Source organism: Artemia sp. Qi Xiang Cuo, chromosome 19 (assembly GCF_049724085.1).
Source record: "Artemia sp. Qi Xiang Cuo chromosome 19, ASM4972408v1, whole genome shotgun sequence".
Lineage (NCBI taxonomy): Eukaryota > Metazoa > Arthropoda > Branchiopoda > Anostraca > Artemiidae > Artemia > Artemia sp. Qi Xiang Cuo.
In genome coordinates, this window is record NC_142812.1 from 59014807 (window position 1) to 59038754 (window position 23948).

The window sequence follows — 23948 nt, forward strand, 5'->3', positions numbered from 1 at the left end:
TGAAATTTCAGTTACAACTTTGACATTTAGTCGTAAATATAGTGTAAACTTTGGCTAGACCCTTAGCAGGCACCATTTCTAAAGACAGTTTAAAGTTTAGAAATAAAAGCGATTTAACACAAAATAAAAAATAATAAAAGTCAAGATACTTCGGATTCACACCTAAAAGCTTCCATGAACGTTGAAAGAATAAAAGCAAAAAACCTAGCCTAAAGAAAACATGAAAAAAACAAAGAAAAAAAAAATGCCATGCAAAAAAAAACAATAAGAGTTAAGAAAGGGAATTCACATTTAAACAAAATCCAATGAGTAGTATGGCTTAAATTGCTCCCAAAGCAGCCCCATCCCGATTTACTATTGAAGCTGCTAACCCCTCATATTCCCTCTATCTGTCCCAAGACAGCGCTATCCCAATTTGCTATTGAAGGTGCTACTCACTCGTATTCAGCTAAAAACTTCTAGGAGTCTTAACCTTTTCTCGAAACAATATATGCATATTTTCTCGATGAAACCATTCAATGGGCACAAGCAGAGCGCTGTACACATATTTCGTTATCATAATTTTCGGGCGATGAGGAACTTCTAGAAAACATGTCAGCTATTGTTTCTCGCTGAAACAATGCCATTGTTACAAGTGTCATATACTCCCGTTGTGTAAGGTATATCAGAAAAATATTCTAATATAAAGGATTGATCGTCCAAGTTATTTTCGTTTGATGAAGTGAGCTTAATTAAACAGGATGTCATAGGTAGGGCAATCATGCTGCCTAAGTAAAGAACGATGTTGGCATAATGTATTATTTTTTTCCATATCAGGGCATTTCGTATCGAAGGAGTTGTCGCAGAAACTTCGAAAAGGGCTCATTCGATTTGAAATTGGAACGGCTAGTGTCCTTTTTAATATTCGAAAGTGATTGGAAGGCAACTAACACCCCTTCCTTGCCCACCATTTCCCCAAACACATCCAAACAAAATTTTTAGATATGTGGTAAAGCTTTCTAATTAAGTCAATTTGGAATTTTGTAAAAATATTAAGACGCAAATACAAAAGTGTCGGAATACCACTTTTTATTAAGATAAAGATACACATCCTGGAATGTGTAAGCTTTGAGGGAATGTGCTCAATAACCAATTTCCTGGCTAAATGCGTCAATGAACCGGATGGACGCAGTTGGTTTTTCATATATATATACTCAGGATTTTGAGACTGAGGTCAGAACTCTTTGACTTGCAGGGCGAACCTATGCCCGTTTATTATCTTATTAGAAATACCTTGGAATATTGTCGAATTATTGTAAGTGTCTAAGTATCTTATTATATATTATAATAGTTTTCTGAGACTTGTGGTCTACTTGGGACAACCAGTCCCAATAGAATATATATGTATTATCAAATCTTGCATCGGTATATGTTAACTGAATAAAGTTATTGTTTTATAGCCAACCTCTCTTCAATCTACATTTAGTCCCTCGAAAATACCCAGGTGGTACGCCTCTTTAGTCCGGTCATAGTCTAAGGCACGTTACCAAAGTTTAATTACCTTAGGGTCATAGTATATCACCCCTATAAAGGGAGAATAAAGGCATCTACCACTATATCACCTAAATACTATAAAAGCCACGTTACTACAACTGGTGGCTGCTCGAAAAACTCGGTCGACAGGGCTAGATAAAAACATTAACTAAAAATAAGATAGCTCTACCAGAGGAAAAAATTACTTCACTATCAATGTCGCTTGATATTGCAAAAATTATACCCGAATACGCGGGAATTTCAGATGTAGATGAGTTTATCGAAAAATTGAAAATTTTTGACGAACTAACTGAATCGTTTGAGGATAAGGTCAAAGAGCAATGAGTTGTAGCCAGATTAAAGGGAAGCACCCTTAAACATTTTGAGGCAATTAAGGAAAAAGAGCCCAAGGACATTAGTACCCTAATTGAATCTTTTAAAAATAGGTTCATAGAGACAAGTATGTCCGAGAGGCTAAGAACAGAGGTAGTGACATTCAATATCTCAACCATTATCCGCAAACATGCAGACAAAATTTGTAGATCTTAATGCTTACAGTTAGAGAAAGGCGGAAATGACGAGACAGTACAGAATGTACAATTACATACTTTTACGCAAGGGTTACCAAAAAAGCTATTAAGACTAATATTATCACGGGAACCTGAAAACTTAGAGCAGGCTATAATCCTAGCAAACTCTCCCACAATGGACTGACCCCTTCCCATTTGACGACCAATCCCATGGTATTAGATCCTTAATGACTTGGAGTTCCAAGTATTATGGACACCCACCTCCTCCTCCTGAGAAAAACTATAGAGCAAATGGTGGCAAATCTAGAATATATAGAAATAGGTACAGACCCCATGAGGAAGGGCAAATCACCAAGCAATATAGGAAATGATTCAATTACTATTATTGTTGCAAACCAAACCACTATGTGGCAGATTGATGGCATAGAATACCTAAAGAAGGTCAGACGTACAAGACAGGACACCAGTTCAGAAAGTACGGGGGCAGAAATTTAGGAAGGCATGGAACAGATAATACTTGCCAAACACCTAATAATGATTTTGAATTTAGGCCTAGAAATCATACGGTTGATAACACCCAGGGTCAGAATAGCAACTCTGAAGAAACTTTTGGTCAAACAGTGGGCATTTAAACGGAGAGACCAGCCTGTAAGGGTCGACAGAGATGTTCCTTACCAAGACCACTATATAGTTTAGAATTTTGTGATGCAAATGCAAATAATAATAGTCTACCGATTTTGCGTTGTTTTAAAATTAAGTGTTTTCAAAATTTACCATATTTACTCGATATGGGTGCATCAAAATGATTATTTTAAATGGAAGCTTTTAAGAGGTTTCCTCCTAGTGTCAAAAATCGCGTAAGCAGATGCCAGAATTCTCTGACATCAGTAACAGAGCACAAGCTGGCAATTTTGGGGGAATGTCAATTAAAATTTAGCACAGGGGATAAAGAAATAACAATAACGGTGATAATATGTAAGCAGCTACCATTTCCTTGTATTCTAGGAGTAGATCCTATCAGGAAATATGGGATCGTATGGGAACCCATAACTGATACAATAACCAGAAACCAGGCAAATTAAACTAATAGGCAAATTTGCGTAACAACAGATAAAGAGTGACGATTCGAATTATAACCTAAAAATAAACGGAAAAATCACAATACAATGGGGAACAACAGCACAAGTTCTAGCGACATTAAATACAAAAGAAGGAAAGGTTAAAACAATGGATGCCATGATAGGAGGATAGACCCTAAGAGAATACCCCACGATTTTCGTAGAAAATCAAGTTATTAAAATTTAAAATGGTATCACATACTTAAAACCATCAAATCTAAGTAATAATAAAGTGAACCCGAGCGAAAAGGAGCTTGTGTAAGTGAAGAGACATTAAATTCAAAAATCGAGTCTATAAGAAGTTAAAAATTTGGCGTAAATTATTTAAGCCACAGGAAATCTTTATTATCGAAACTTCAAACACCAGAGAGGTACGGGGTGTCAAAAACAAACTATTGGCAGCAACTCGATTTAGAACATTTACCGGAAAACATAAAAACCCGAGTGGAAAATATTCTTTGGCATTTTAGATGGACTTTTGCAAGACAAAAAGCGGATTACGGATTAACTCACTTAATCACGCACAAAATATCAAGATAGGGCCCTGCAATTAAAAAGTCACCGTATAAAACACCCTATCATTTAAAACCAGGGCTGGACGGCCAAATAAAGGACATGGAAGAACAGGGTATAATTAAAGAAAGTGTTAGCGACTGGTGTTTTCCACTAGTAATAGTCGGAAAAAGATAACAACTGGATATTATGTATAGAATTTAGAGCGCTAAATGCCGTCACGGTAAAAGACATCATGAAATTACCAAGAATTGATATGATTTTAGATTCGCTAGGAGGTACAAAATACCACACTAGTTTTGACTTAATAGCAAGATATTGGCAAATAGCTTTAGATCCAGAAACGAAGCATAAAGCAACAGTAATCTTAGACGATGGAAGAATGTTCACATTTGAACGTATGCATTTTGGCTTATCATTTTGTCCAAATTGTTTTAGTCGACTAATGAAGTTGGTATCAGTTTGTATCAGTTTGTGGTTTGTTAAGTTATTTCAGACGATATATTAAAAATTATGCAACAATAGCACAACCTTTGACAAACCTTTTGAAAAAACCAGGTAATTCAAATCTTCAGCAGACGCAATGCAGGCGCTGAATGAAATAAAAAGGCATTTATTACAGCACCAATACTTAAAATACCAGATTTTTCACAAGAGTTCTGTTTACAAACAGATGCGTCGGGGTACGGAATTGGAGCCATTTTAGTAAACATAAATTCGGAAGGAGTAGAATCAATAGTCCAATACGCCTGCAGGTTGCTGACGGAGGCAGAAAGAAAATATTCGACGGTTGAAAAAGAATGCCTAGCAGTTGTAGTTTTTACAGAATATTTTTGACAATTTTTACGCGTAGACCAAAAATCCCTAATTTGGCTACATAAGATGCAAAATACTTCAGCACGGCTGACACGGTGGATACTCTGTCTGCAAGCATATTCATACACCCCAACATATATAAAGGGCCGTACAAACATTTTACCAGACTATTTGTCACGAAATCCTGATACGGAAGGAAATTTGATAACAACCATAGAGAACGAACTGGAAGGGGTAGAAATACTATCTAATGAAAATATTTTGAATCATCAAGATAAAGATGATTTTTGTTTAGCGATGAAATCCTTTTTATCAAAAGGAACGGGACTGCCAGAGCACTTTAAGAATTTTTTTAAGGACTTAGATAATTTTAATCTGAATAAAAGTAAAAATTTTTTGGTAAGATATTACAGACCTACGCAAGAATATAGAAAAAATGACTTAAAAATTATACCAATAATTCCAAAATAATTGGAAGGATAAATTTTTCAGATGGCACACGCAACTACTGGCTGTCACATGGGAGAACCGGAAACTATTGAGAGGCTAAAAGGAAATTTTTATTTTCCAAAGATGTACTCAAAAGTAAAAGCTTTCATACAAAGCTTCCAAGAGTGTGCCAAACAAAATTCACCACCAAAGATCCCTAGGGCCGAATTAGATCTATACCCCACCCTTCAGGGGTAGGAGAATTAATGTCAATAGACATTTGGGGAACAGGAGGAAGTTTGCGAGTTCCAGTAAAGAAACAGGTATGTACCAACCGTAGCTTAACTCATATTTATTCGCTTTTGCAATTAAAGACGAAAAGACAAAAACCATTACGAAAGTTTTAGTCAACCTGCTATTTTTAGAGCACGGAATTTTTCCTAGAATTTTACTTAGTGACAATGGGCCATGTTTTAGAGCCAAATTATTAGACGAAATTACGGAATATTTTGGGGTAAAACGGTGGTTTACCTCGTCTTACATGGCATTCGCTGATAGAAAAGTTGAACGCAAACATAGGGAATTGGGTCAAATGTTGAGGATACATGCAAGAGAGGAAAATGAAAAATGGGATGAACATATACCATTCGTAGTCTTTGTAGTAAATACGGCTTTTTCACGTTCTTTAAAAGAAACGCCATTTTTTTACAACATCTAAGAGATCCCAGAATTTGTTTAGATGAAATACGAAACGATAGAATTTATTATAATCTGGACCAATATAAACAAGAAATGGTGATGCGAATGAAAAAGGCTTTGGAACAAGTTAAAGACAATTTGGAAGACGCAAAAACAGAACAAAAAGAAGAATATGACAGAACGAGCAAAAATAAAACAAATTATTGTTTAGGAGATTTGGTCTATGTACACAAAACCAACTTAGAAGGGACCAAAAAGTTAAAACCGAAATGGGACGGGCCCTACAGGATTGCAAAAATTCTACAAAATAACTTAATTTGTGTTATAAGATATCGGTAGAATGAAAATGAAGAAATAGAACACCACAATAGAATGAAAAAAGGATTTTTTCAAAGCCGTGAAAATCAGAACCTATTCTTTCAGAAGAAGAAATTGAAGAAACAATTTCACCAGTATATATCGGAAGACCATATGAATTCTATGACCTTTTTAACGACCGCAACAGTTGGGAGGAGTGGAAGGAGTATTTAGCCCGGTCTTGGCTACAAACTCTCCACAACAAACAAGAGAAAATGGGAAATAGTCGATGCTCATCGGATACTAGCGATGAAAGCGATAGAGAAGAGCCTCAAACACAACCTAATGGTTTAAAACGTGATAAACTAAAGGTTACAAGACAGAAATTACAACCTTTAACTTGTACAGCATATCCTCTATGCAATTTAAAACGGGTTGCATGATCTGCACTTTTCATCATACTCATCAATCATTGTACAATTCTCATATGATAACCAGCTGCCCAGTGTATACATTCATAGTGGACACTCATGGAACATTTTTTAATGTATTGATACTCTCACTGCCAAAATGAAACTGAGCTATGATCAACAAATGGAGTGGAATAGAGAGAGAAAAAGAGAAGTAAATACTCCTTGAACAACATCTTTCTCATGAAAAAAGTCTTAAATTTCTAAGCTAGTATGTGTTTAAAAGCAAATTCACTATATCGTTTTGTCTTGTCGTGATTAATATCTGAACAAATTGTGTATATGCCCTTTGAATCACGACGTAAAAGCTTTATGCAATAGGTTAATGACAGAAAATTGCTTTTCACTATATTGACAAGCGTACCATGAAAAAATATCTTCATTTAAACAGATAACTTCAGAATAGCATCATATAGTATCAAACGTTTTTCCACAAACACAAGATTCCCTATCAGTTTCTTTTTTTCAAATCTATCCATTTTTTTTAGTCTTAACACTCTCACAACCAACTTCAGACTAACCAGGATTCTTTTTCTACTTTAAAAATATACGCTAACCGACTATAGAAAAATATCTTTGATTTAAAAACAATTTTATTGAATATAATTACAACAATAATAATCACCGATTCAATTTGTTTTCCTCGATATATTTCACTAGTGTATCTAATGCAGCTTTAAGTCTATTTATATATACAATATTCAGTTTCGCTGCAAAGTAAAAATGCTTTTCCAACTTAAATTTTCTTTATGATATCACATTTCTAGTGTACGTACCATCCCATCCAAGGCTTATTTTAAATCCTCGTGAAATTTCCGCAGCCTTATTTTGTAATCTCGCCTTTGTATCATTTCTGTTATCTTCTCCACCATCAACCTCCAATAGTGCAGACGTACCACTCATTTTCTTTGCTAATATAGTCTCAAATAATAATAATAAGCTGTTCTCTCTGAATTCAAGTCTCTTACTAATATGAACCACAATAAAATCACTCCTTATATTTGAATCTAATTACTATACTAATCACGTTATCGTATATGGAGTACCCTATGTATCCGCTCTCTCGGATTGGCCCAGAAAATAGTCGTTGCCTCAAAAACCCGTTTGCTAAGGCATGTACCGTTCCTAGTAATAGATGAATGACCGTGGTAAGGCATATTACGCAATCACCCGTCACGGCTTTATATGACTTACTAATCACATACTCCCCCTTCAGACCCTCTTAGTAAGTTTCATAAATCTTTTACGCATCTTAAAAGTAAAGATTATTGCGAAAACAAATTAACGAAAACTAAAAACTTTTCAACTAAAAATCTACCGAAAATTAAGCTTGAATGATCAACAGTTTTGAATTAAACCTTCAAACTTCACTCAGTGTTGAGGCCTGTGTGCTTCATCGTTGAAAAAAATGGGTGGAAAAACGAAAAGTGCACTATGGGAATGTGCTATCAAGCCAAATTTATAAAAAAAAAATGATTAGGCATAAATATAATATTTTAAATGCGCCCTTACAGCTCCATAATTTTTCAACTGAAGCTAAGGAATGACATTAAAACTTAAAACGAAAAGAAATTATTCCGTATAAAATAAAAAAGATCATGGCAGCGTTGTTTCTACATTACATTTGAATAAAAAACGAGCAAAGATTAATCTAAAAAAACAAAATTTTTCCAGGAGAAGTAAAGAGTGAAGTTGAAACTTAAAACGGACAAAAATTATTGCTTCACAGCATATACATATATATATATATATATATAAAAAAAAAAAAAAAAACAATCAAACTAGTACAAATAAACCAACTAATTATTTTCCCTGTGTTTCTAGGATTATAGAAAACTAGCACTTTACTGAAAACACAAAATAACATAGAAGTTTTGGTACAGCAAAACAAACCAGTTAAGGACACTTTGTACAGAATAAAAACATCATCAATCCCTTTTAGGATCAATCCCTTTTAAGATTTATAACAATTCATTTTAGGATTCTTGCTTGATTCTTTTTTTCTCGTTTAATTTGGTATCACTTCTGCACGATGGCTCATTTCAATGCCTGGCTGTCGTTTTGGTTTTAAAAAGGACATGTTATGATTAGTTTGTTGACAAGTTCAAAGTAAATCCATCTTGATAACACTAGATAGACTATCTTTAGAATTTGTGTCATAGCTTGAAATTCACTGTTGTATAGAAACAAATAACCGCATTTTCAGAGTTCATATTATATCTTATTTGATCTTCATTTCAAGAAATAATAAAGCATATTTCTTACATTTGAAGATTGTTTATTAATCACTACTTATATAATAGCTTATAGCAGTATTGAATATTATACCAAAATACTACCTGATAAATCAATCCAATATTTCTGTATGCTGTTCAATGATTTTGCAGCTGTTTAAAAAATATTTAATTTTGCCCTTGCGTTTTTAAGATAATTTTAATTGTATATGGAAAGTTACTGATGTCATAACTGGTGTAAGACTGAAAAGCTTTATAGATTAGTGTATTGTTGTCAGGCTTCATACTCACTTTTCACTCCCAAATCAATATCCCTGTTTTTAATACTTGATTTTTGTGTTTTCAGTAAAGCGCTAGTTTTCTATAATCCTAGAAACACAGGGAAACATAATTAGTTGGTTTATTTGTACTAGTTTGATTGATATATATTAGATAGGTTGTGAAGCAATCATTTTTGTCCGTTTTAAGTTTCAACTTCGCTCTTTACTTCCCATGGAAAAACTTTGTTTTTTTAGATTAATTCTATTTCCAAAGGTCATGTAGACAGTGTGGTGTTTGTCATGTCTAGAAAGACAAGGGGTTCTCCGAGACGTACACGAGTTAGTTGAGAGTGGGCCAAACTCTAGTCATACAGTGAAATATTATGGTACTGCTTATTGGTGGCAACAGTTAGGGCGTTAACGTGCAGAGCATAAATTATATTAAATTGTAAAGCTAGAAACTCTAGATGGTCCCTTGAGAAAAATATCCCAAGCGCCACCTAATGACTTACAGTTTGCTTACATTGTTGCCGCCCAGTGAGTAAAGCTATGTTTTATGTATGTTTTTTTTTTTATTCAGCTAATGGCTAGTTCAGACAGATAACTTTTTTCTCAAAATCCTTGAGATTGAAGAGAAAACTGTTCAAGCTTTACTAATTTTGGTACTTATCGGTTAGCTGGAACATACGCGAGAAGTGAATTTGGTTAATGCTAATGAAATAAAACAAAATAAGATGAAAATATAATAGTGCAGAATAAAATTTGGGCTATATATTTGCACATAAGGATGGGGCGGGGGGGGGGAGGTAAAGCATCGCATATATTAAATACGTAACCTAACCTAACGCAACCTAGGTACCTTTTAGTCCCCCTAAACCCCAAAAAACTAAAGTTTAAATGTAGTTCCCGAAGTGAGAACCATTTGTTATGCCTGTCTTTATCCAGTGTCTCGTATAAGTACCGGGTAATTGCGATCTCAGCATCGGTCGCATGTGTTCCAACTAATCAACAAGTACCCTAATTTTAAACGTAATTTGGTTCTGCATAAAGATAGTCAGGAAATTATTAATTCTGAAGACAATCACACATTATAAAATTATCTGCATAAAGATAGTCAGGAAATTATTAATTCTGAAGACAATCACACATTATAAAATTCTTAGATTTTTAATGATGTATATTATGAAAATGTCTTCTAATTATTTCTTACACATACATTAGTATACATCACACATAGTTAATTTTCGTTAGCAGACATTTTGTGAGGGATTTTGGAGAGTCTAACTTTCCTTTTTAGAGATTCGAGGAACTCCTAAAGATTTGGCAACAATGAAAGCAATGCATCATTTACCAGCTGCAGGATATTTTCAAGGTTGGCACAATCTGTGATTAATTCTCCTTTTACCTTTAAAGTCCAAAGACTTCACCTTTGACAAAGTCTCGAAAAGTCCTTCATCTTATCAACCAATTTTACCGTGGAGGACTTTTTGTTCCATTTTTTCTTGAGCTTTCTTTACAGCTCTTGATGACCAAGAATGATATTTTGAAGACTAATAGCCTATTCTCAACTACGGTACTTGACACTAGGCAAATATACACAAAAAGTTAAAAATACCTGTCCTGATCAGAAAGAAGAAAATATGATTGTACAACTAAATTTTATACTACAATATTATATTTCTGTACTGGTGCTTCGATTTATCTGTCTGGAAATCTGTAAATTCCGAACGATATTCACGTGGATTGTATCTTTAAAACTTAAAAAAAAGTTGACATTAATATAAGAGATGTAAGGCTGAATTAAATAACAAAACACATAAATTTAGAATCGACTCAGTTTGAGCTGTCTAAGAAATTTAGAAATCTTTCTAAGAAATTTTAGCAGATATTTTATTGTCAGTCGACGTTTATTGGTAATAATTATGAGCATTTGCAAAGGCTTTCTCGGTTATTCGGCTTTTGAAATTTTAAATTCTATCATTTTTTATTTTATCGGTTATTGGTTTTCCGGCAGTTTTTTTTTTTTTTTTTTTTTTCCTACTGGTTATAATATCAGTGCGGAAGGAATTCATAGAACATGTGGACGGCTTAACTTTCTTTTTAAGCTTTCAACTGCTTTTATCCATAGGATACTTTGCCTACATCTAATAGGAATTTCACTGATAATTGCTCATATCTCCTTACATTGCTTACTGGCAATTGCTTACATCTCCAAACTCTTGTATTTAAAATACAAATACTTTTAACAAATGGCAGTTACATTCATGAAAGGTGTTCAGTTCAATATATTGATATAGGTTTGAGATAAGTCCGAGTCCAACCTGATGCTTGGGACAAGGAACTACACTGCCAGTGAACGTTGAATGGGAGGGGGATTCGAGTGTTCGAAAGGTAGAGCGGATACAGGCATTTGGATGCCATGGAATACAAACAGTATTTAAGCCAGGTTGGGTTAGAGCATGGGCATAGGGAGGGGGATGGGGGGGGCAGCTGCCCCCTAGACCTTCAAATTTACATTAGATATGGCTGAAAAAGCAGATGGTTGGAAAAGCAGTTGATAAAAGGCCCTCCAACACACTATCAACTGCCCCACCCCCCAAGACAATATGCTGCCTACGCCCATGGGTTAGAGTCTTCACTGCTAAAAAATAGCACTTAAAAGTCATGGCTTACATGTCTCAACTGTTTTGATGGGAGTGCAAGCACTTCCAAGAACTGGTAGTTGCACTTGCAACTTCACGTTGTTTTGAGATTAGTCTGTATCAAACTTGGTGTAGGAATGCACCAAGGGGATCCGAGTATCCAAAATTATAAGGGTTACAGGCACTTAACTCACTTGAACGACAAGCTCATTCAAGGCAGGTCAGGCTAAAATTTCTGCTGCGATTTAAAAACAAAATCACTAAAAAGTCGTTACTTACATGTCCAAACTGTTTTGTTGGGAATGCAAGTACTTCTAAGAACTGGTAGTTGTTGTGAAGGGCATTCAGTTCAACTACTTGATAGGTATCTTCTGAGAAACTTGCTATAGGAACAATAAGCATCATCTGAAAATAGAAAGGGTATTTACAAGTGCTTTAGGAATTTTAGGGAATTTAGATACTTTAGGTAGGTGATCACGGAAAATGGCTGATTATCTTAAAAACAAATCCTTGAAGTTATATTTCAAATGCATATAGTCAGAATTATCTATGTGTAAATATATATATTTTTTTAACGGAAAGTGATCGTGCGCTTTTTTTTCTTCGCCATAAGTTTCAATGTTTACATCCTTGATCTGTTAATCTGTAATCATTAAATCAATAATCAATATAAATTATAGTATCCAAGATTCTTCTTTACTTCATTGAAACTAAAGCTGCGGCAATTCTTTTCTTATTTGATGCAAATCCAAAATTTTTTTTATAGTTTTGACCCAAATGATTTTTTTACCCAAAAGTAAACAACTGACTCAGTAAATGACGTAAAAACATCGTTTAGTTAAAAAGTACATTGCTGTGATGATCGTCTTATAGACTTAATTACTTTCATGTCGTTTAATTTTCTATAATATCCAACTTTTTTAAATGACTTTCTTTTGGCATTTTAACAAAGTTAAAATGCCAACTAGATATTTTACTGGGGTGGGGGGTAGTACACGGGATTACTACAGAAATAACAAGAGTCTTGAGAAATATAAGCATTGAAACTATGTAAACTAGTTTAGCATATATCAGTGCAGCTCTATGTCTCCAAGAAAGAATTGGGTTAAGTTTTTAGAGATCAAACTTATTGACTTCGTAAGACAGTTAGGACTAAGGACTTAAGGACGTACGACGTAAGGACTTTCAAATAGAAGACTAATTTTTTGATTTGTTTAATACACATTTATTTGATTTGTACACATTTGTTGATTTATACAAATCTAGCAGGGAAAAAATAACCAGAATTGTTTTATGTTCGCTTGGGTGAGAGGTCCTCTGTGATATGCTTACTACAGGTGTAAGGAACAGATCATGCTAATATGAAACGTGAAAAATACAACAGGAAACCTGAAACCAAAATAAAATCTGTTACAATTCTTTTAACATAAAGAAAGCGTTGTAAAGCCGAAATATATATCGTAAAAAAGATAAATATTTTTTGAACTGGATCGACTGGACTTTGTTGAAATGATTGGTAACGTCTGCATTATCATTGTTTTAGTCGACATATCCTCTTTCCTTCCTAAAATGTCACTGTTATCTTAAAATTTTATCTATAGTATCTTTTAGTCTAACAAGTGTCATCAAGCTAATTTGCTTCCTACAAAGATCACACTGATGCTTTTGTAATTACCACGTTTACTCTTATCAGCTTTGCTGTAAAACTGTTTAATTAATTTTTTTTCCAAAGATAACTAGGTGCATCCCCATTTAAAAACCAGATTGTTAATGTTCAGTAATATATTTTGAACTTTGCAACCACCCTAATTCAACAACATTTTACCCCACAGTTAGCATCTGAAGCCATATTATGTTGTAATCTTTTTCCTCCTTCCGAAATAAATCTTATTATTGTCTCTATTTCCTCCTTCCGAAATTTCCGAAATAAATCCTCCTTCCGAAAAATTATTGTCTCTATTTCCTCCTTCCGAAATAAATCTTCCTTCACTTCCAAGCTGTCGAAGTGTTTCAATTGTACATCACGTATGAAACTGTACATCAAATTGTACATCAAGATTAATCACCCACAAACTTCTTGTACCAGGAGAGTACAAGAAGATTACAACTTGTACAACTTGTACAAGAACAGTACAACTTCTTGTACTCTTCTCTCTTCTACCAGGCTTGAGGTTCTTTCGCTAAAATTTACTACTTACTTACTTAGGTCCCGACCATCCTCTTGGGATGTTTTGGGAATACTCCTCTTGCTAGCTCACGTGTAAGGGCTCGATAAATTGCTCTGTCTAGTGCGATACGTGATAACTGTGATATCTTGACGTTGTCGAAGTGGAAGTTCTCCATACATCATTTTCGTGGTCTTTCTCGTGGACAAAGACCATGGAGCGATCCTTTGAGGGTAATTTTCGGGAGGCAGCTCGGCTCCATTCGCTTAACTAGGCATAACCGGCACAGTTGTTGTTTCTCGATTTTACTGAGAAGGGTTTCAGTGGACTGGAGCCTTTGACGTGCTTCCACATTTGTGATTCGGTCAGTGTATTTGATTCTGGCAACGCGCCGGAGGCATCTCATCTCAAAAGCTAGTAGTTTTCTCGTCTCCGATTTTCAGAGTCCATGATTCGCATCCATAAATAACTATGGGGATTAATAAACTGTTGATTAGACGCAACTTGAGCTTGTTGGATAGGTGGATACTTTTCCAGAGGTTGGTTAGTCTTCGGAAGATAGAGCTTGTAAGTGAAGTCGATGTTTCACGTCAGAGCTATGACAATTATCTGAGGAGACATGGCTACCAAGGTATAGGAATTGGTTAACCGTTTCAACCTGTCTCCCGCCTATAGTGATAATGGGTGGGTTGTCCAGTTCAAGTCTTGTAGTTACCGTGGCTTTGGTCTTGCTGGCATTGATCTCCATCCCGAACGGTTTTATGGTATGGTAGATTTTATCAGCTTGTGCTTGCAGTTCTTGTGTAGAGTTAGCTAGCACATCAATATCATCAGAGTTGGCAAGATTGTCTATTAGCAGCCCTCTAATTGTTGCGCCTTATTCCGACTGCATCAGGGACATTACAGCATTTAGAAAGAGGTTGAAGAGATGCGATGATTAGATGCAACCCTGGAGAACTCCTGACGAAGTTGTGAGCGCTTATGACAACCCATCAGCGGTTATTACTTGGTGTTGGAACTGGTCGCACAGACTCTTGATTATTTAGACTACCTCAAAAGGGATCCCGTAGTGAAGGAGAATATGCCAGAGCCCTTCGCGCCATATCAGGTCAAATGCCTGACGGAAATCAGCGAATAGTTTGTAGAGTTCTTGGTTGAATTCACTGTATCGTTCCATGAATTTTCGAACGACAAATATCTTATCGATTGTTGATCTCAAGGGGGCGGAAGCCGGTCCGATATTCTCCAATGGCAAAGGAAATTGTTGCTTGTATGCGTCGGAGTTGGACTTTTGTCAGGACACGTGACTAGTGGCTCGTGAGACTGATCGGACGGTAGTGTCTGCACTCTTTCTTTGACCCCTTTTTGTGAATGGGTACAATGGCAGCCTTGCACCACTGACGGGGTGAGTGGCTGGTTTCCCCCACCGCAGATACAATGGCATGGTACAGATTAGTTACATCATCCGATCCGACATTAATGAGTTCAGCGGTGACTCTGTCTGAACCAGGGGCTTTTCCATGTTTGAGTGACTTGATTCCTGACTCGGTTTCTGGCTTGAGTGGGGGTGGTGGTCTGAGTTCTTGGTCGGGTATGGAGAAGCGCGTTAGTATTTTAGGATTTGCCGCTACTCGGGGATTCAATTTATCGTTAAAGCATTCAATCCATCTTTCAAGTTTCATCTTTGAATTGATAATCTCATTTCCGTCTCTGTCCAGGATCACTGACGTTTGCAACTCTTTTTTCGGCTTAACTTGCGTATCATTCTGAAAAATGCTCTGCTGTTCCCCTTCTTGAACAGTACTTTGCAGTCTTCGCATTTGCTCCGCAGGTGGTTTAATAGTGCCTTTCTGATCTCTCGCTCTACTCTTCTCTTGAGGAGCTTGTAAGTATCCCGGCTGTGGCGGTCGGTTTATTGCAAAAAAGTCGCTTATCCTTGCATAGTGCAATGATTTCATCTTTGACCCATGTTTTTTCATTGTTTTTTTTTGTCCGAGGACGTCCTTTTCTGTCTCTATGATTGCTGATTTGGCTTGCCCTGTCTGGGAGTCTATCTCATTAGTGGTGGTAAAGGGAGAATGATTTTACAGGATCTCTCGGAATTTTTCAGATAGAGTAAAAGCGTAGGTCTGCCTTTTTTTGGGATCGCGCAGTAGATCCACCCGGAATTAAATATAAATGTTAATACTTTTATAACCTTAATAAATCAAATAATATTAACATTTTGATTACTAAATATCAGTATAAATATATTAAACTGACAATGGAAGTTCATTCGTATTTTTTTCAGTAAAGTGCATATTATGTTCTGGCCTTGGGAAGGCATAGGGGTTTTGAGCCCAACTTATGTAAATTTCTGCTCGTTTTGAGTTTGACTCGTTTTTTGTTGTAATTTCTGTTCGTTTTGGGTTTCATTTATTTATCGATGCTGATTTGTGGTAGTTTCACGCTTGGTAGATTATTTTATTTTATTTTTGCTCATTCTTTGTTTAATAGAGTTCTTTACTATTCTTTGAAAAACTTATTTTGTGGGAAAAGTTTTTTTAATTAATTTCTGTTCGTTTTATATTGACATAGTCTTTTCAGGAAAAAAGAAAATAATACTTTAAATCTTTTCGTTTTTTTAAGACTTTATAATTTGGCCTGCTATTTGTATACTGGAGAATAAGTTTTCAGCAATTCTTAACATCATAGACCGTTTTAAAAATCTGGACACAAATAGTAGTGTTTAATTTAGTTCAGTGTTTACCTTCTAGTTGACCTGAAATGGAAAACTTGATACCATTCCCCAAAAAATCTGTTTACTTTCTTTGATAGCTTGGATACACTTACGCTATTTTGATTTGGTTAACTTTTAAGAGCAGAAGAAGCCCAGAAACTCTGAACACAATACCCTCCGTGGTTCTTGGGACACTGTTAAGATGCCTTATTTGGAGTTAACATTAACAAAGTGCATTTTGATTTAATCGTAAGGCAAAATTTAGTTTTTAAACATAATGGGCAAATGGGAGGGAGGGGGTGGGAGGGGGATTAGTTTCCCTCCAATAACTTTCGACTATTAAAAAGGGTATCAGCCCTTTCTGTTTTCAATCGAATAAGCCCTTTTCGAGGTTCCTAAGACAACTCCTTCCATATGAAGTGCCCTGGTCTAAACAAAAACAAAAAAACAATACATTATACTCACATTAATCTTTACTATAAAAATGTCAAGCCTTCCAATCTCCTTTGAGTATTAAAAAGGGCACTAGGCCATTCGATTTTCAATCGAATGAGCTGTTTTTGAGTTTCTAAGACAACGCTTTCTATAAACACCTTATATGCCCCCAGGACATAAATTACAACCCTTACCGTAAGGGCTGTTAGGGTTGTTGTCATCCTCTAGGACCTAATTTCCAGAGCTTTTAACTACGTTATGCAAAATGGTTATCTTAAAATTTTGATTGGATGTGTTTGGGGGAATGGTGGATTTGAGAGGGGCGTTAGTCACTCTTCAATCACTTTCAACTATTAAAAAAGCCACTAGCCCTTTCAATTTCCAATCAAATGAACCCTTTTGAATTTTTTATGACAACTCTATCAATAAAAACCTTATATGCCCCCAGGGCATAACCTACAACCCTTGCCCTGGGGGCTGGGGTGGGGGTGACATCATCAAAGATCTAACTTCTAGAATTTTCTACAACATTGAACAAAATGGTTATCTCAAAATTTTGATTGGATGTATTTGGGGGAATGGTGGGCATGATAGGGGGTTAGTTACCCTCCAGTCACTTTCGACTCTTAAAAAGGGCACTAGCCCTCTCAATTTCCAATTTAATGAGCCCCCTTTGAAGTTTTTACGAGAACTCTATCTATAAAAACCTTATATGCCCCTAGGGAATAACTTACAACCTTTGCCCTGGGGGCTCTGGGGGGTTTGTCATCCTTAAATACATAATTTCCAGAACTTTCAACTATGTTGAATAAAATGTCTATCTCTAAACTTTGATTGAATGTTTTTGGGGAAATGGTGGGTGTAAGAGGGGGGTTAATTACTCTCCATAGTCTCCATTCACTTTCGACAATTAAAAAGGGCAAAATTTCAATTTCCAATCAAATGAGGCCTTTTCAAAATATTTCTACAACAACTTTCTATATAAACCTTATATGCCCCCAGGGCATAGCTTACAACCCTTGCACTGAGGACTCTGAGGGGGTTATCATCCTAAAAAACCTAATTTCCAGAACTTTCAACTACGTTGAACAAAATGGATATCTCAAAATTTTGATTGGATGTGTTTGGGAAAATGGTCAGCGTGAGAGGGGGGTTAGTTGCCCTTCAGTCACTTTCGACTATTAAAAAGGGCACTAGCCCTTTAAATTTCCAATCAAATGAGCCCTTTTTGAAATTTTTCTACAACAACTTTCCATATAAACCTTATATGCCCCAGGGTACAATCTACAACCCTTGCACTGAGGGCTCTGAGGGGGTTATCATCCTTAAAGACCTAATTTCCAAAACTTTCAACTACGTTGAAAAAATTGGCTATCTAAAAATTTTGGATTGTATGTGTTTGGGGAAAAGGTGGACTTGAGAGGGGGTTTAGTTGCCCTCAAGTCACTTTCGACTATTAAAAAGGGCACTAGCCCTTTCAATTTACAATCGAATGAGCCCTTTTTGAAGTGTCTACGACAAAGATTTCAATAAAAACCTTATGTGCCCCCAGGGCATAACTTATAACCCTTGCCCTGAAGACTGTGTTGGGGGGGGGGGAGTGTCCGGCTCAAAGGTATAATTTCTTGACCTTTAAACTGTGTGGAACAAAATGGATATCTCAAAATTTTGATTGGATGTGTTATGTGAAATAGTGGGCATGGAAGGGGTGTTAGTTGCCTTCTAATCACTTTCGACTATTAAAAGGGCACTAGCCAATTTCTAATCGAATGAGCTCTTTTTGAAGTTTCTATGACAACGCGTTCTGTAAAAACCTTATATGCCCCCAGGGCATAACTTAAACCCTTGCCCTGAGGGCTGTGGCAGGGTAGTCATCCTCAAAAACGCTATTTCCAGAAATTTCAACTACGTTGAACAAAATGGGTATATTAAAATTTTGATTGGATGTATTTGGGAAAAAGGTGGGCGTGAGAGAGGGGTTCGTTGCCCTCCAATCACTTTCGACTATTAAAAAGGGCACTAGCCCTTTGAATTTCCAATCGAATGAGCCTTTTTTGAAGTTTCTACGACAACTCTTTCTATAAAACCTTATATGCCTCAAGGGCATAACTTACAACCCTTGCTCTGAGGGCTGTGGGGGAGTTTCCTCCTCAAAAACATAATTTCTATCTGGAAATCAACTACGCTGAACAAACTGGCTATCTCAAACTTTTGATTGGATGTGTTTCAGGAAATGGTGGACGTGGAAGGGGTTTTAGTTGCCTTCCAATCTCTTTCAACTATTAAAAAGGACACAAGCCACTCCAGTTTCCAATTGAATGAGCCTTTTTCGAAATTTCCACGACAACTTCTTCGATACGAAGTGCCCTGGTCTAAAGGAAAAAAAATAATAAATAATACATTGTGCCAACATCGTTCTTATATGCCCCCAATGCATAACTTAAAACCCTTGCCCTGAGGGTTGCTGGGGAGTGTCCTCCTCAAAAATATATTTTCTATCTGGAAACCAACTACACTGAACAAAATGGCTATCTCAAAATTTTGATTGGATGCATTTGGGGAAAGAGTGGGCGTGGAAGGGGTGTTAGTAGCCTTCCAATCACTTTCGACTATTAAAAAGGGCACAAGCCACTCCAATTTCCATTCGAATGAGCACTTTTCGAAGTTTCTACGACAAATTCTTCGATACCAAGTGCCCTGGTATGGAAACCAAAAAAATAAATAAATAAATAATTAATGCATTGTGCCAACATCGTTCTTTACTTAGGCAGCGCGATTGCGCTGCCTATGATTAGTTTGACCTTTTTTAACTAAGGCAATATAGCTGTTATAGGTTGGTTACCATTTCCATTGCACTATGCTATTGGCATTCAGCCCCCTCACCATCCATTTAGGAGACAGAATTCAGAAAGAAAACGGTTACACAATCTTGAAGCATTTAGAATAGTGTCATACTTTTTTCTTAAAAACTTTTTTTTTTCAAATTTTGGACCACTGAATAATTTTTGAAAGCTAATGACCCCTTCCCCCTTCCGTTGAAAAAATCAAAGTGGACGCCATTCTACATGATGCTCTTGATTTATTCATTATTTGTTAATTTCTTCAATTAGCGTGTATTGCTAATACTGTAAGAGCCCTTTTCTATTGCAGATTATATGCAGTCTTTGGTATGAACCTAAAATAGGGCCTGTTGAGAAAGAAATATGTTAAGAAAACAATTTTTATTTTATAATAAGTAGAGTGATTGTAGTTAACACATTTTAACTGTAGTTCCACTATACTTTAACCCATCCCTCCTAATATGCAAATACATAGTTCAAATTATATTATGTTCCATGAATTTTGCCATTTGTCACTCTAGTTCCAACCCGTGTAGTCGTAAATCAAATCAACAGTGACGAAATCAGGACGAAAAAGCACATGGGAAATACGTAATTTGTGCTACATATTTTACCATTAGGGGGATGATGCGTGGGGTAAAGTGTAGTAACATTGCAGTCAAAATGTCTTAACGACAATTATTTTGCATATTATAAAGTAAGAATTGTTTTCTTAACATTTCCCCTTCTGAAAAGCCATAATTCTAGGCTTATACTCATTCTTATTCTGAATGTACCCATAAAGAAATGAGTAGCATTTTTATTTGTCGAAGAAATTCTACGCTTATACCCATTCTTATTCTGAATATACTAGGGAAATAAGTAGCTTTTTTTTATTTGCCGGGGAAAAAAAGAAGTCGGAATCAAAATATTTTGACGGCCTAATTTTGTGCCTAAGACAATTTCAAAAAACAGTCATATAAAGCTGCAAAAAAAGGGATTTAATTTTAGATATACGATACGCTATACCTTGGAATCCACAGATTGGAGTATAGACCACAGTCCCTACAACTGGAAGTTATTTAAAATGTCTGAGCGTGATACGGGTTCGACATATACACGCAAAATAAAAGAGAACAAATATTGAGTTTAAAATTGTGGGTATCGACAGGGAAAGGATTGAAGTTTAGCATCTTTGCAAACAAAAGTCTCTTTGGTTTTGTGGATATGCTTATTCTCCATAGCTTTTTCAGTACTCCTAAGAAACTAGAAAACGTTACGGGACTTCTTGAAATGACACCCTTAAGGGCTGGGCACACGTAGCTGATTTCGGGAACTGATTTCCAAATCAGCGTGGCTTTTTAAGGAAATCGGTGTCAGTTAATGCTTGAAAAATTTTCTTGTTTTTGGCGCTGATTTACAAAATCAGCGCCGATTTTCATCATGACCAACACAAAAAAATAGGGATACAAATAAATATTCAGCCAGAGCTGTCTGTGATGAAAGACCCTGGGATGCCAAATGGACACTTTTAGTGCCTTTTGGACAGTTTTTCACTCTGAAGGACACCGGGACACTATTGGATCAAAAAAGGCAGCTTTTTGAAATAAAGGACACTTTTTGGGCATTTTTCCAAATCAAAAATCAAATGTCTTTTATTTTCTTCTTTTTTTTACTTTTTTTTAATTCGTACTTTACTTTTAAGCTTTGGTAACGGCTTGGGGATTTTTCTTAGATGTTTTGTGCCCTGCGCAAGCACCATTTATCAACTGAATAGGACCTAAAGTCTTAACCAATGCGGTATGCTAGAACTATCAAATCCGTCTTTTTTTCTATCCTACGGTTGACGTTTGTCATCAAGTCGGTCAACTTCAAGGACCCACCTACTGCTGGTGGTAAAGTCACCATGGCCACTGAGAAGGCTGGAAAGAAGAAGTGATTGGCCATTCCCTGCTGCCACGTTCCGCGTAAATCCCTGTGGCGTGTAGCCTTGTGCATATGGCTGATATTATAAGCCTTCTGAAGCCTATTACTGATTCAAAGTGGGAGCAAAGGGGTAGCTAATCCTGGAAATTTCCACGGCGGTGGCGGGCATCCAGCCAATGAGGCTTGACTCTCCGTCCCAAGGCTACATAGGAAGTCCGCTAGCGCACCTCAAAATGGTGAAGGGGTGTAAACATCACCGAGCTCCACGCCAAGCAAGGTGATGGCCAACGCGTTTTGGGTGACCGCAAGATTGGGGACCTTGTGATGTACCTTATCCCCAAGAAACGCTCGATAATGATGACAAATATGATGATTAAAAGTTTGGCTACGACATCCCCGGTATTATGCAACGCGACGAGAGTGGCGTTCTCGTCGAAAAATATGCTAGCTACCGTCCTATCTATCAAGAAGACAAGGCCTGAATATCGGCTGCTGGAACCTGTGCTCGATTAAAGGTTTATTGACACAATCTTTTATAGCTGATGAATATTATCTTTATAACTTTGATAATCTGTGTGTTTCTGACACGAGACTAAATGGACATAATATCTTGACCCTTGAATTTTCGGCTGGGAAGGCGGTCTCTTTTTTAACTCGAGACCATTAGATGGAACTGGCAAGGCAGGAGTAGGTATCCTGTTGTCCCCCAAAGCAATCACTGGGCTCATCAAATATGAGCCTGTGTCTGAGAGAATCGTACGGGCAAGAATTGAAGGTTGCACGAACAATCTGACTATCCTTAGCGTTTACGCCCCAATGAGAGATGCCACTGAACAGCAAAAAGATCACTTTTTCAGTGACCTGCAGACAGTCATTGATAAGATTCCCTGGAAAGATATCCTCCTAATTAGAGGCGACTTCAACGCCAGAATCGACAGAAAGCTGAATAACTTGGAACAGGCGATCGGCAAGCACGGCCTCGAAGACCGGTGCACAAATGGAAACAGGCTTCTGCTGTTCGTAATGCAGAACAATCTCGCTGTGGCTAACACCTGGTTTAGGCACAAGTCGCGTCATACACATACACGGAAACTTCGTGATGGAAGAGTAAAAGCCCAAATAGATTATCTCCTTGTATCCCGATGACGGAAATCCATAGTGTTGGACTCGAGAGTGCGCAGAGGTGCTGACACGGAATCACAAAATGGATCTGACCACTTCTTGCTGAAGACAAGGCTAAAGTACAGACTTAGCTCAAGGAAGACTACTATGCCGAACCAGAAAATAGACGTGTTGAAGCTGAAAGTAGATGAGTACCGAGGAGCGTTTGTCCTTGAACTCTCAAACCGATTCATTGTCCTTCAATATAATACCGAGGAGGCGACCCTGACTGATCAGTGCCCCAACTGCCCTAAGATAAAGATTGAGAAGAAATGGAGCAAACTCAAGGACCACATCAATGAAGCTGCCTCAAACATACTTGGGTTTGCCAAGCGTAAAACCAAGAGATGGATCTCAGAAATGACACTCAAACTCTGCCAAGAAAAAAGAAATGACCAACAAGAAATCCTCCACATACAAAGTGCTACGACAAGAATGTCACAAATTGGGAAGAGCTGACAAAAAAGCCTACTGGTCCAATGTTCTTAGTGATATGGAAAGAGCCACAAAACGGAACGATACACGAAAACTCTATTAGATGCCTAGAGAATGCACTAGGAAGAAGAAGCAAACTACCATTCTCTCGCTTAAGGTGAAGGATGGGAAAATACTCACAAGCAGCGAGGAGCATATCGAAAGATGGCGTGCTCACTTCCAAGAGCTATCGAGACCAGAAGACAAGAGTAGTCGAAAGCAACCACTTACTGCACCGCAGAACCCCCGACACAACCAGACTTATGAAATGTATGTACGGACCCACCCTCCAGGGATAAAGAAATTAAGGCAATCCAAGTTTTGAAAAACCATAGAAGCACAGTAATAGCTGGGATTCCTACCGAGCTACTGAAAGCTCTCCTTGAGATGGTGATGGATAAACTTCATAGCGTGATAACTGAAGGCTGGGACAATGAATACATCCCAGATGACTGGAAGACCTCAATAATTGCCCCTATCTTCGAACAAGGAGACCTAATGGACTGCAAAAACTACCGAGATATATCCCCTATCCCCATTACTGCCAAGCTGTTTGCAGTCATACCTTTAAATAGATTCAGAGACACCCGAAACCGACGAACGGGACTTAACCAAGCAGGATTCAGGCCGGACATGGGTTGATGTGACCAGATTTTTAGCCTGTGACAACTCCTTGAACACCGGTTTAAACACCAGCAGGAAACAATCAAAATCTTCATTGAGTTCATT

General features: G+C 36.9%; 1 protein-coding gene across 1 annotated transcript in view; it reads right to left on the reverse strand.

Moving 5' to 3' along the window:
- LOC148941059 (uncharacterized) overlaps positions 1 to 23948 on the reverse strand; it is a 48046-nt gene that overhangs the window by 21487 nt on the left and 2611 nt on the right. The window contains exon 2 of the mRNA XM_089105155.1: positions 11800 to 11925. Coding sequence (XP_088961281.1) covers positions 11800 to 11925 — 126 coding nt within the window. The remainder of the gene's footprint in view (positions 1 to 11799; positions 11926 to 23948) is intronic.